Here is a 14632-nt window from a genome sequence, read left to right as displayed (position 1 = left end):
AGAAAAAATAGCAAGAAGTGATGGGATAAATGTCTCCAATGGGTTTGGTTCCAATCATATTGTCATAAGGATGAGTTGTCTCAGGCACTCACTCTGCGCTCCCTAATGTGCCTCAGACCAGGGCTGTGTCCCAAATAGCACCCTATTCCCTATGTAAAGCACTATTTTTGACCCAGGCACATAGGGCTCAATATTAAATGTCAAAAGTGACTGATGATCCACCTAGAATCTGTCCGGCCCCTTGAACTCCCTTGTAATGACATGAAATAGGTTTGACACAGAAATTACAATAAGGACTTAGTGTGGTATAAGCTCTTTATTATAAGACAATTGGTTTGCGGTCAGATAATCACAAATGAGACTAAAGAGTTGATTTATTCATTGAATCCTTTAGTCATGCATGTGCTACAGTAAATGATTTCATATTCAGTGATTTTGATTGTAAGCTCTTGAATTTGACAGTCTATCAAAATCTCTGAATTAATTAATTTCCACACATAAAAACATAATCGTGCCAAAATCATAATGATGATACCTAACCTTGTACTAGGCAACTTCAAAATCTTTCATCGGTTGCGGAAATAAATCTCATCCATGAATTTCCATCCTGTGTGACATAAAAATCAATGGGAGTGCTCCATGCCGGGCCACCTCTGGCGTATAATTACGACACTGGTGACCTCCAGCTCCTCAGCCATCCTACACGAGTGATCTCTACAGCCCTGGGTGACCCTGGCCACAGCTGTGCCCCCCTGATTATAGCAGAGACATAGAGAGAGAGAGAGAGAGAGAGAGAGAGCGTCTGTCTGTATCTGTGTGGGTGGGTGGGTGTGTGCGGGGAGGGGACAGACATGACAGCCGTTCCCCATACTGCCAGGATCAGGTGACAGGGGTGGTGGCAGGCAGAGAAGGAAGGAGGAGGGGTGATGCACGAGGGGCCATTATTCGCCATGTCTGTCTGCGTGTCCTGTGGGGATGTATTCCAACAGGGTGCAGGCCTGGCCAGATAGTTTGGCTTTAGTTTTAGCTCGTCACACATCATGTGACTACCTCCAAGTAATCCTTGGAATGATTGTCAACAATGAGTTGTAATGTGTAGTAAATATAGCAGAGCATCATAACAGCACGGCAGGCAGCGGCACGGGGCAAGGTAAGGCAGGTACATGGTGTAGCTAGCGAGGGTAATCTCAGTTTTGGAACAGATGCCAAGTTGAAAATCCTTTCACAACATTGGAGAACGATACATCTTGACAAGTAGCTAGGGTTTTTGCGACTTGGTGTTGTTAGAACTCTTCACACCAACGTTTCATCTCACTTTCTTAGTCTGAGAATTGAAGAGAAAGCAACACATTTACATTTACATTTACGTCATTTAGCAGACGCTCTTATCCAGAGCGACTTACAAATTGGTGCATTCACCTTATGATATCCAAGGTGATTGAATCCAAGGTCAATGATATCTTTCCACTATACACCTGGGAGATGAACACACACACACCCACAGCAAGTCTGGGTACAGAGACATCAGACAAGGCCTGATAGCAGAGGGGATGTCACTGGGGCAGTTGCAAGATCAAATCCCCGAGCTGACAAGGTAAAAATCTGTCATTCTGCCCCTGAACAAGGCAGTTAACCCACTGTTCCAAGGCTATCAATGAAAATAAGAATTTGATCTTAACTGACTTGCCTAGTTAAATAAAGGTAGAAAAATAAATGTATTAAGATGCAGTAAGTGATTCCTATTAGTGGAATGGTGGTGGATTAGCTCTGTTCATTCAGGACTCTGTAATTGGGTGACACAGACAGGCAGTTGCTCAAGTGTCTGTTTGTGTATAATTGTGTTTGTTTTGTCAGTTTGAGATAATTACATGGCATGGAAGTGCAAAATGTGTCTGACCATTGGGGAATTGTTTGTGTCAATTTTGTTTGCAGACAAAAGTTTTGCACTAGGCAGCCGTATTTTTGTGGCCCTATCTAAAGTTAGGTGAGATGTTTCCCTGCATGTGTTTGTGTCCTATCAATCATACCAGCTCCAACTATGTGTATGTATCTCAAATGGTATTTGGCATCCTTCGATAAACGGCCATGTTGGTAGACTTTCGGACAAGACAGGTGGATGAATGATTCTGGTGCCAGTTCTTCTTGACTTTAATATGCCATGCTAGCTAATGTGTTCATAGTCCTTTGTCATGCCATCCATTTCACCATAGCCTTGAAGGCACGCACAGCCACCGTGCTGGTGACACGCTCATTAATAATGTCCGTGACTGTTTGTCAGTGTACTTTACTGCTCTAGCTTGACGCAGCTCTCTGAAAAGTGTAGGGGAAAAAATTATACCAAATAATTATGAAATGATACTTTATATAAAATAAATAAATCATAGAATGACAAAGCCATAGAACAACATACATCTTGAAATCAGAGAAAAGGTAACAATATGATAAAACCAGTGTGTCTGTAGGAAATGTAACTTTCACAACCAATTTTCAGTTACGTGATAACTTTCACATTTCAATGTTTCTTTTAGTTTTGTGTCAGTTGAGTGAGGTGAGAGTTTCTCTACATCGCTCCTTTGACCTCCCACTCTACCACTCTTAATTACAACAGGAAGGGGAACAGTGGTCAGTCTGCGCTTTCTAGCTATACATACCCTTAACAACATTCAGTCACTATTTATCAGAGTGGTCATCATAATGTCAACTGCCATTGGGATGACCGACAATAATCCCAGTCAAACCAGATATCTTACTATTACCCATAATCATGAGGCATGAAACTCATTAAACAATCATTAAGATATACACTGCCCAAAAAATAAAGGGAACACTTAAACAACACAATGTAATTCCAAGTTAATCACACTTCTGTGAAATCAAACTGTCCACTTAGGAAGCAACACTGATTGACAATACATTTCACATGCTGTTGTGCAAATGGAATAGACAACAGGTGGAAATTATAGGCAATTAGCAAGACACCCCCAATAAATGAGTGGTTCTGCAGGTGGTGACCACAGACCACTTCTCAGTTCCTATGCTTCCTGGCTGATGTTTTGGTCACTTTTGAATGCTGGTGGTGCTTTCACTCTAGTGGTAGCATGAGACGGAGTCTACAACCCACACAAGTGGCTCAGGTAGTGCAGCTCATCCAGGATGGCACATCAATTCGAGCTGTGGCAAGAAGGTTTGCTGTGTCTGTCAGCGTATTGTCCAGAGCATGGAGGCGCTACCAGGAGACAGGCCAGTACATCAGGAGACGTGGAGGAGGCCGTAGGAGGGCAACAACCCAGCAGCAGGACCGCTACCTCCGCCTTTGTGCAAGGAGGAGCAGGAGGAGCACTGCCAGAGCCCTGCAAAATGACCTCCAGCAGGCCACAAATGTGCATGTGTCTGCTCAAACGGTCAGAAACAGACTCCATGAGGGTGGTATGAGGGCCCGACGTCCACAGGTGGGGGTTGTGCTTACAGCCCAACACCGTGCAGGACGTTTGGCATTTGCCAGAGAACACCAAGATTGGCAAATTCGCCACTGGCGCCCTGTGCTCTTCACAGATGAAGCAGGTTCACACTGAGCACATGTGACAGACGTGACAGAGTCTGGAGACGCCGTGGAGAACGTTCTGCTACCTGCAACATCCTCCAGCATGACCGGTTTGGCGGTGGGTCAGTCATGGTGTGGGGAGGCATTTCTTTGGGGGGCCGCACAGCCCTCCATGTGCTCGCCAGAGGTAGCCTGACTGCCATTAGGTACCGAGATGAGATCCTCAGACCCCTTGTGAGACCATATGCTGGTGCGGTTGGCCCTGGGTTCCTTCTAATGCAAGACAATGCATGTGGCTGGACCTCATGTGGCTGGAGTGTGTCAGCAGTTCCTGCAAGAGGAAGGCATTGATGCTATGGACTGGCCTGCCCGTTCCCCAGACCTGAATCCAATTGAGCACATCTGGGACATCATGTCTCGCTCCATCCACCAACGCCACGTTGCACCACAGACTGTCCAGGAGTTGGTGGATGCTTTAGTCCAGGTCTGGGAGGAGATCCCTTAGGAGACCATCCGCCACCTCATCAGGAGCATGCCCAGGCATTGTAGGGAGGTCATACAGGCACGTGGAGGCCACACACACTACTGAGCCTCATTTTGACTTGTTTTAAGGACATTACATCAAAGTTGGATCAGCCTGTAGTGTGGTTTTCCACTTTAATTTTGAGTGTGACTCCAAATCCAGACCTCCATGGGTTGATAAATTGAATTTCCATTGATTATTTTTGTGTGATTTTGTTGTCAGCACATTCAACTATGTAAAGAAAAAAGTATTTAATAAGATTATTTCATTCATTCAGATCTATGATGTGTTATTTTAGTGTTCCCTTTATTTTTTTGAGCAGTATTGTCATGCCCTGACCAGGTGAACTCGGGTATATTGGGTCAGGGTGTGTCATGTTAGGTATTTTTCCTTGGTTTGTGTTTTGTTTACGTTTTAGCCTTGTGTAGGTCTAGGTGGGTTATTTCTATGTTGGGTTCTGTCGATTCCCAATCAGAGACAGCTGTCGCTAATTGTCTCTGATTGGGATCACATTTAAGTTGCTGTTTCCCCACGCTGTTTGTGGGGTATTGTCTCTTTGTCCGAGCAGTTAACGTATCGGCATCTTTTCTTGTTTTGGTGTACGTGTTTATTCCAGTGTGTTGAATAAACTTGTGTTCGCTCCCAGCTGCGCTTTGGTCCGCTTCCTTATTACCTGACGCCGAACGTTACAGAACACCCCACCAACACAGGACCAAGCAGCGGGAGGAAAAGGAGCGCGAGAGATGGGCTCGCGAGGGGAAGGAGTTCTGGACCTGGGAGGAGATCATGTCGGGGAAAGGACCCTGGCGGAAGGATTCCCAGGTCGAGGAGGTAAAGCCAGCCGGTAGACGGAGTCGCAGGCGGCGGTCGAGGAGGCCCGGAAAACACCCCCAAGAATTTTTTTTTGGGGGGGCTAATGGGGTGGTCCGGAAGGGCAGAGGAAGAGCCCAGACCACTGCTCTCGTGGGGGATGACGGCGGAGGAAAAGACGAAGATGATGAGGCAGTTGATTGAGGACCTGCAGAGGGAAGATCTGGAGGAGGAGCCATGGTATGCGGAGTTGCGCGCTGTGTCGCCAGTGCGCCCGCACAGCCCGGTGCGTCCGGTGGACATGCCCAGCACATGCTGTGCTAGGAAGGGCATCCAGCCAGGACGAGTGGCTAAACCGGCTCCACGCTTCAGGTCACCAGTACGTGTTCACAGTCCTGTCTGGCCCGTTCCTGCTCCCCGCACCAAGCCAGTGGTGCGTGTCCCCAGTCCTGTCCGGCCCATCCCTGCTCCCCGCACCAGGTTAGTGGTGCGTGTCCCCAGTCCTGTCCGGCCCGTTCCTGCTCCCCGCACCAGGTTAGTGGTGCGTGTCCCCAGTCCTGTCCGGCCCGTCCCTGCTCCCCGCACCAGGTTAGTGGTGCGTGTCCCCAGTCCTGTCCGGCCCGTCCCTGCTCCCCGCACCAGGTTAGTGGTGCGTGTCCCCAGTCCTGTCCGGCCCGTCCCTGATCCCCGCACCAGGTTAGTGGTGCGTGTCCCCAGTCCTGTCCGGCCCGTCCCTGCTCCCCGCACCAGGTCAGTGGTGCGTGTCCCCAGTCCTGTCCGGCCCGTCCCTGCTCCCTGCACCAGGTTAGTGGTGCGTGTCCCCAGTCCTGTCCGGCCCGTCCCTGCTCCCCGCACCAGGTTAGTGGTGCGTGTCCCCAGTCCTGTCCGGCCCGTTCCTGCTCCCCGCATCAGGTTAGTGGTGCATGTCCCCAGTCCTGTCCAGCCCATCCCTGTTCCCCGCACCAAGCCCACGGTGCGTGTCCACAGTCCGGCACGGCCCGTGTCCGGTCCACCGGTGCCCAATCCTGTTCCGGTCGACGGCTCCGCTCCGGAGCCTGAGCATGCCGCTCCACAGTGGTCCAGTCCGGGTCAGAGGGGTAGGGTTAAGGTGAAGGCGGGGGAGAGAACACGCCCGGGGCCAGAGCCTCCACCGAGGGTGAGGCGCCCACCCGGGTTCCCCCCCTAATAGACTTAAGTTTGGTGCGCCGGGAGTACGCACCGTTGGGGGGGGGGTTCTGTCACGCCCTGACCAGGTGAACTCGGGTATATTGGGTCAGGGTGTGTCATGTTAGGTATTTTTCCTTGGTTTGTGTTAGCTGTCGCTAATTGTCTCTGATTGGGATCACATTTAAGTTGCTGTTTTCCCCACGCTGTTTGTGGGGTGTTGTCTCTTTGTTTGAGCACGTAACGTATCGGCATTTTTCTTGATTTTTGTGTACATGTTTAATTCCAGTGTGTTGAATAAACATGTGTTCGCTCCCAGCTGCGTTTTGGTCCGCTTCCTCGTCACCAGGCGACGAACGTTACAAGTATATTATTTCACACTTCTTGAACCAGGTGCTTGTTCCTGATCATGCTACAAAATGGACTGTCACGTGAAAGAACCTTGGAGTGGCCATCAGAATACCCAGAAAACACTGTCATGATTTGAGTTCTGAGTTCTTCCTGACCATGCAACCTTACCAGGAAAAACTCTGGGCCCCTGTTATATTCAATAGAAAAGGGTCTTCATTTAATCATGACAGTGTTATGAGGACATTGTGCTGCTCCTAGTCAGGTTTCAGCGTATAAACCTATTCCGAGGATTACCCCCCTGCTCCTGTTAGATAGAGCCAGTCAGTCAGTCACTCCCAGTCCTAGGCAGTGGCTTCTGAGTGAGGGGGAGGACCATGTCCAAGTCCCCCTGCTCTGCTCTGCTCTGCTCGGCTCTACTCCCTCACGTTTGATCCCCCTGCCAACCATTATGCTAAGCCACATGTGTGCTCAAGATTTGCACTGAATGCCTCTTCTCTCCTCATTCCCATAGTTCATTCCCCTCTTCCCACCACCACCATGAAGCCCTCAAATTAAACAATGGAACAGCCCTGTCCTGCACATGTCACATCAACCTTCCCTCTTTTTATTTGTGTTCTAAAATCTCAATGAAACAGTTGTAGTACCTAATTGTCAAGGGGCCCCAGCATGCTCTTCTTCTTTTGTGTGATTCTGATAGAGATTTCTCAGGAATGTTGTGTCTTGAATACGCATGACATAGGAATTCATATAAGCAATCATTATGTGCCAGCCACCAACATCATAGATACTTGATTTTACATTCCATTCTCAGTTTTGCTTTGTGTTAGGTTTTCCTCCTGTGGTTTGGGCTAGCAGGAGGTCGAATAGGGTAGAGGACTTAGGGACCGTGCTTCACAATCATACACTGTAAAATAGACACACAATACCATTATGAGAAATAAACCACAACAAACCAGTGAAAATGATCATTAAAGGGGCCATTGGTGGTTAATGACTTGTTGAACTGTATTAATTCAAAGGGACATTAAGAGGGACATTGTTGTACTGTATAGTCTCTGTGATGGTTGCTCTTTTGGCTGAAACAGTGGACCAGTGGCAGGGAATGTCACACATACTAAGAGGATGTAGGGCATTACGAGATGTATCAGTAGTGGGAACTGATAGCTGGATGAGAGGTCAAGGATTACTCCACTAAGCTTGTTGTGACCACAGATTGTGGGGCAGCAGCACTCAAAATGAGCACAGAGCCTTGCCAGCAGGGATTGGAGACGTGGTGGTGGAAGGGGGGTGTTATGTCTGTGCTTGTGCGTTTACTGGCAAACACTGAAGCTATCGAGTAGTCCCGCCGTTGTGTCACAGTAGATCACGATCCAAACAGAATTCCCATATATTTGTTTTCTTCCAGGAGAGTATTTATAACATGCAGCAAATATTATTACGTGCCTATTTTTCTTTGTCCATTATCAGATGCACTATATATACAAAAGTATGTGGACACCCCTTCAAATTAATCGACGTTGCTGACAGGCATAACATACAATTGACCACACAACCATGCAATCTCCATAGACAAATATTGGCAGTAGAATGGCCTTACTGAAGAGCTCAGTGACTTTCAACGTGGCACCGTCATAGGATGCAACCTTTCCAACAAGTCAGTTTGTCAAATTTTTGACCTGCTGGAGCTGCCCCGGTCAACTGTAAGTGCTGTTATTGAGAAGTGGAAATGTCTAGGAGCAACAACGACTGAGCCGCGAAGTGGTAGGCCACACTAGCTCACAGAACGGGACCGTCGAGTGCTGGATCTCGTAGGGAGTAAAAATCGTCTGTCCTCGGTAGCAACACTCACTACCGAGTTCCATACTGCCTCTGGAAGCAACGTCAGCACAATAACTGTTCGTCGAGAGCTTCATGAAATGGGTTTCCATAGCCAAACAGCCGCACACAAGCCTAAGATCACCATGCACAATGCCAAGCGTCGGCTGGAGTGACGCAAAGCTCGTCGCCATTGGACTCTGGAGCAGTGGAAACATGTTCTCTGGAGTGATGAATCTCGCTTCACCATCTGGCAGTCCGATGAACGGATCTGGGTTTCGCTACCTGCCCAAATACATAGTGCCAAATGTTTGGTGGAGGAGGAATAATGTTCTGGGGCTGTTTTTCATGGTTTGGGCTAGGCCCCTTAGTTCTAGTGAAGGGAAATCTTAATGCTACAGCATACAATGACTTTCTAGACGATTTTGTGCTTCCAACTTTGTGGGAACAGTTTGGGGAAGCCCCTTTCCTGTTTCAGCATGACAATGCCCCCGTGCACAAAGCGAAGTCCATACAGAAATGGTTTGTCGAGATTGGTGTGGAAGAACTTGACTTGCCTGCAGATACCTGACCTCAACCCCATCGAACACCTTTGGGATGAATTGGAATGTCGACTGCGAGCCAGGCCTAATTGCCCAACATCAGTGCCTGATCTCACTAATGCTCTTGTGGCCGAATGGAAGCAAGTCCCTGCAGCAATGTTCCAACATCTAGTGGAAAGCCTTCCCAGAAGAGTGGAGGCTGTTATAGCAGCAAAGGGGGGACCAACTCCATATTAATGCCCATGATTTTGGAATGAGATGTTCAACGAGCAGGTGTCCACATAATTTTGGTCATGTAGTGTACATATACATTACCTTATATTACGTTTGGATATATTGTCATTTTATATCCAGCAATGGGCTGTGAGCAATTTGTCTGTTTATTAGCAGGCCCCTGATCTCTCTCTATGTGTATTTTTCCAAAAGCTTTGTTGTTCCTGCACCTATCTGTTTAACTGGTTTAACAAACACAAAGACATATGGTTGTTGCATAAGATAACGTTTGCTTTGAATTTGGGATGATATGGAGCTGTTCCAGTCTCCTTTTTTAACTTACTATGGAAAAGAGCTGATTGTGTACTTATTGTGCTCTCTACCACTGACCGTATTGCTATATTAGTGGTGAAAATGTGACTCAAAGGTAATATAAAGGTGAATGAACAATACAAGATTGTGAGAGAACAAGGACCCTTAATGTTAGCATCACATCCTTGTAACCTAATCTCTACGCATTAGTGACTCACCTTCATATCATAAAGGTGATGTTGAATGAATGACTCCAACCTGTAAACCAGTTAATGGCTCCAGACTGATTCTTATCAGCCTGTTTATTCACACTGAAATACTGCCAACAATTCTCCAAAATATCTTGGATCAACATAACATAGGTTTTAAAGTGCTACCTCCTGTACTCTTAGCATAAATAAGAACCATAGCATGGAAGTTAGCTGTATTTTCCCATAAGTTAAAAGCATTTTATCTGTTCTGTTGTACTAACATCAGAGCAAGCAACTTTTTTATAGTATGTTTTGCTCTCAAATCACAGAAATACAACCATCTTCATGACAATATATTTTTTTTATTACATTTTGCATTTATTAAAGAGAATGTTTTTTACAACATACATTAAGCTGTGAATCAGATGTTAAGTGGAGTAGGGCAAAAAACCTTGTGACATCACAATATCTTACAAGTTTACAGAGTTCAAAACGAGTTGAGTCTGTCTCAGTTGCATCTAGCAGTGTATAGCAAGGGTGAAAGACAAAGGCACACACACCAAAGAGACACACTTTCCACAGTAGCCATGTAGACCGTGGCTAGAGATGCAATCTGCACTATCGGGGTGGAAAGTTCAAATGACCTTTCCTTTACTAAACCTAATCTGATCATGATGCATGTCGCAGTCGCTGCAATCGAACCCTATAAGCATCTATGTACACGTTAGTTCAATTAACACATACTGTATATGCCTCAGAAGTGGAAATATCCTACTCGTTCTTCTTGCATTGGCTGTGGATGAGAAATAGTTGGCTTTCCTCCATTGTAAATGGAAATCTGCTTGAGATCAAGAAACTCACCTATCTACACACAATACTAAAGGAGTGCTCTGTTGATTTGGGGAGATGTGATCAATAAAAATGTGATCAGATTGGTCAATGAAACTCTCATTCATAAGACCTTGATAAAGAGAGTTAGTACAAATTAAATTACTCTAATTGCCCTGGAACATGTGTTTTTAAAAAACATCTCCTAATATTTTTTTAACTCTTTTCTATCACAGGAACCAGCCTGCTTTTCACTGCCTAGAAACTGAAGTGTTATCATGTCCACTAGGAACCTGGTGCCATGTCTGTACAGTCTACTGGTGTGTTTTTCATATGTTAGTGTTTGATTATTGCTGTGCACCAGCAAGACCCTAAGAGGCCATTTCAAGAACAAACATTAATCCCTCCAATCAAACAGCAAAGTAAAAAATTCAACACACAACAACTTCATCGACATTGCCAGCACAACAAAAAGGGTTGCTTTAAGCGCATCATTGGCACTATCAGAAATGAACCACAAAGAAGAATAGGTCTGTATATTTCTAGGGAACAGAATTACAACAAGAACACATTCTTTATTTGCCTTTATCAAACCAGTGAAAGATGACATAAGAAAATACAAAGAGGAGACATAGTTACCAGCTAAAGAAAATGTCACTACTCAGGGTGTAAGGCACAACTTTACATGTGGAAGAGAATCAGGCTATCAACAGATGTAATTCAATCAGAGGACTGCATGATGCGCCTAGAGAAAACAAGACATTTCAGTACCTGCCAAAATGGCCGCTCTCCACACCTGGCAGAGCGCCCAACATCCTCATGCTTCTCTTTTTCATGTGTGGAATTCCACGTTTTTTTCCCTTTGCACTTTTATATGCAAGAGTGAACCTTGTTAATACACAGTGAGCCAGAAGCCAACCGGGAGAGAGAGACTGACTGCAAAACCACAGTGCCAAACGTATGTAGATGCCCATGGAGGAGTGATCGAGGGAGTGAGTTTCAGGAGTTCTATTTGTTTGTATTTTTCTGACTTCTTTAACATGGGAGGTTCTGCTCCATCATGTAGGTCCCATCTGGCACAGTTAAATAAATATATCCTCCATACAGAGGTCACATATATCCCAAGCTTCAAAAACCCAAGGCGCTTGAAGACTTAGTGGACATTTTGTGTCAAGAAAGTTGTACTGGCTCCAGTTGATTGACTTTAAATAATTTCATTGTTGATTAATTCATATTTAAATAACTCTTCTCTCTGAGCCTAAAATGTCAGTATTTTCTTCAAAAGCACTTATTAAAAATAAATACAACAAGCTATTACTATTAACAGTCATGTGTTATTCAGTAACCGACGCAGTAGAAGATTCTCAGACCAAGGCTTTTTTCAACCAACGCAGAACTTGATTGCTGTGTCCAGTAGCTGTAACACTGAGAGGCATTTCACAGTTTTCCACGTAAACTGAAGCTGTCATTCCAGTCGGAGCTCGCTGTGCCCAAGTGCTTGCTGGGAGAACACCCCAGTCCTCACTATATAATTGCTCCACTTTTCTCTCACTGTCTATGTGCGTTTAGCAGTCAGTTAAGAAAACAAAACATCAGTCAAGTCATAGTGTTCAAAAGTCCAACACAGCCACCATCTTGAATGCTACAGGGGTGACTGTTGCTTGTCAATTAAATATTCATGAAAGTCATTTTCTTCTCAGTAGCAAGTGTTCCGTGTTTCTGAGGAACTGGGAGTCAACAGCCTGAGCTTAACATTAACCATTTGTAGAATATTTACATATATATAAAAGAAGAAAAAAAATCTTTAAAAAAGTGTGTTGTGTTTGCTGTACACAGACCAAGGACAAAAGGAGATGCAATTGTGTTTCCTGTTCTGTATTCTAAGCGTGCTGATTATGTGCAGGAGTCATTGGAATTGACTTTCGTTGAGAGGGACACTAAACAGGGTTTGGGCGGTACGTCAGGCTTGAGGTGTTTGACCCCGGTCCGGGGCAATGAACCGTAAGAGCTCATGCTGGGCTGTCGGGAGTGGGACATCCCCTGGGAATTCATGAGCATGGAGTCCACCCTCTGTGGGGCGGGGGGCGGTGACTCCACGTGGTTAAAACTTTGGTGTCTGGACAGGTGAGAGGAGTTGGACGAGTTGGTGTTGTGCTTTTTGAGGGCAGAGCCTTTCTGGGCACTCATCGGGTAGCCCCGCTTGTACTCATGGCCATAGACGGAGGAGTGCACCTCGAGCCGCTTGCCCATCTGAGGCACGGCAGGGGGGATGGTGAGGGAGGCCTCCCTTTGGGGCACTCGGGGCGGCAGTCCGTCGCTCTCCACCAGGTTGAGGCTGTGGCAGGGGCTCTTTAGGGCCTTGTACTCCAGTGTGGCACCCTGGTCACCCAGGTTCATCTGGCTGAGGTCGCTGCGGTGGGGCTGCTCTACATACTCATGCTGGTAGGCCTGCTGATGCTGGAGCTGTGGCAGGGGAAGCACTACCACACTGGGGATGTGGCCTGGGGAGGCCCTTAGGGGCAGGTCAGTGGGGATGACTGTGGAGCCCATGGTTTGCAGGTCCTTGGTGCAGGCATTGATCAGATTCTGGTTCCTCTCCCACTCGCGGCTTCCCCGGCTGGGCTTGCGTCGGGGCTGCATGGGGGTGGACTCTGGGGTGGGCATGCCAGCCAGGTCCAGGTGGTGCTGGTCGGCTTTGATCAGAATCTTACCATTGGTGAGGCGGCCGTTGTGCATGAGCGGGGTGAGGATGGCCTCTGGGCGACTGTCCTTGGCCCCGGTCTCAAACAGGCCTGTCAACTTGGTCACGCTGTTCATGGAGCCCCTCCTGTCGTGGTCTTTGTCCTTACGCCCAGACAGCTCAATGTCTCGTCGCCGGTGGTCACACACACAGTAGACGAGGATACCAGAGAAGATGGCACCCATGGCGAAGGCCAGGATGACAGCGATGGCCAGCAGTGTGACAGGGACCAGCTGGTCACGCCCCTTCTGGTAACTCTCGCGGATAACTCCTGCAAAGACAAGGATGAAATTATTTCAAATATATCAGCAAATTAATTAGTGATCAATGATATAGGTGAAAATCAAATGGTTAAATTAATTGACGAAGAAAGCACAATTAATAACGAAGCATTTGTCCTATCTAATTTGTCCTATTTGCAGCAGGACTGTAGACTCTTGTTTTTGAGAAAATGTTAAGAGCTTAAATCCAGCCTTACACTTGGCAAAAATGATGTTATGGCTTCTACAAAGAATTAAAAGATTAAACATCGGCAGCTGAAATGAAAAAAAGATATTAGATAAATGAACGTTCAAAGGGAAAGCTTATTTTCTTTGATGCAAATAGAACTCGTTTTATATGGCTATGATACAATCTCATATATCAGAGAATATATTACATTTATGATTAGACCTCCAAATCAAAGGAGCTGTGTCATAAATTTCTTAGAGGTCACTTTCCAGGACAATCAATTTAAAAAAAAAGAGGAGAAAAAAAAGACAGGCGGTTATGGGCTACTAAAGTGATGATTCAATAAAAGTGCAGCAGAAGAGATGACAGGCATCTTGGCAAAGAAAGGGAGGGAGAAGATACTGCATCAAGTGAAACGGCAGTGGGTTGTTTTTAATAAAATGGGCCAGCTCCATTAGAAGTCCTCTTCACTATAAACATGGAGAGCGATGAATGTGCTAACTAATGCCCATCCATGCTCCTAGAGTTACAGAACCTTCAGAACTACCACTACCAGAATTACTCACATCATATGTATATACTGTATTTTATACCTATTACACCTTGCCTATGCCGCTCGGCCATCAATCATCCATATATTTATATGTACATATTCTCATTCACCCCTTTAGATCTGTGTGCAGTAGGTAGTTGTTGGGAAATTGTTAGACTACTTGTTAGATATTACTGCACTGTTGGAACTAGAAGCACAAGCGTTTCGCTACACTCACATTAACATCTGCTAAGAATGTGGAGGAGACCAATAAAATTTGATTTGACTTATTCCACATTTTGTTGTGTTACAGCCTGAATTAAAAATACATTTTTTGATTGATTTTTTTTCACCCATCTACACACAATATCCCACAATGACAAAGAGAAAACTAATTTATTGAAAAATGAAATACAAAAATATCTCATTTACATAAGTATTCACACCCTCAAGTCAATACTTTGTACAAGCACTTTTGGCATGATTACAGCTGAGTCTTTCTGGGTAAGTCTCTAAGAGCTTTCCACACCTGGATTGTGCAACATTTTTCCATTATTCATAAAAACAATTATTCAAGCTCTGTCAAATTCTTTGTTGAGCATTGCTAGACAACCATTTTC

The 14632-nt window shown here is 45.7% G+C and overlaps 1 protein-coding gene across 6 annotated transcripts in view; it reads right to left on the bottom strand.

Moving 5' to 3' along the window:
- Positions 1 to 9804: 9804 nt before the first annotated feature.
- LOC115199720 (semaphorin-6A) overlaps positions 9805 to 14632 on the bottom strand; it is a 95690-nt gene continuing 90862 nt past the window's right edge. For all 6 annotated transcript variants that reach the window (XM_029762086.1, XM_029762090.1, XM_029762091.1 and 3 more), the window contains one exon: positions 9805 to 13301. In XM_029762086.1, coding sequence (XP_029617946.1) covers positions 12184 to 13301 — 1118 coding nt within the window. In that variant the 3' untranslated portion in view covers positions 9805 to 12183. The remainder of the gene's footprint in view (positions 13302 to 14632) is intronic.

Source organism: Salmo trutta, chromosome 9, assembly GCF_901001165.1.
Source record: "Salmo trutta chromosome 9, fSalTru1.1, whole genome shotgun sequence".
NCBI classification, from domain to species: Eukaryota; Metazoa; Chordata; class Actinopteri; order Salmoniformes; family Salmonidae; genus Salmo; species Salmo trutta.
Note: the sequence above shows the minus strand (reverse complement) of the source record. Positions and strands in the feature narration are given on the sequence as shown.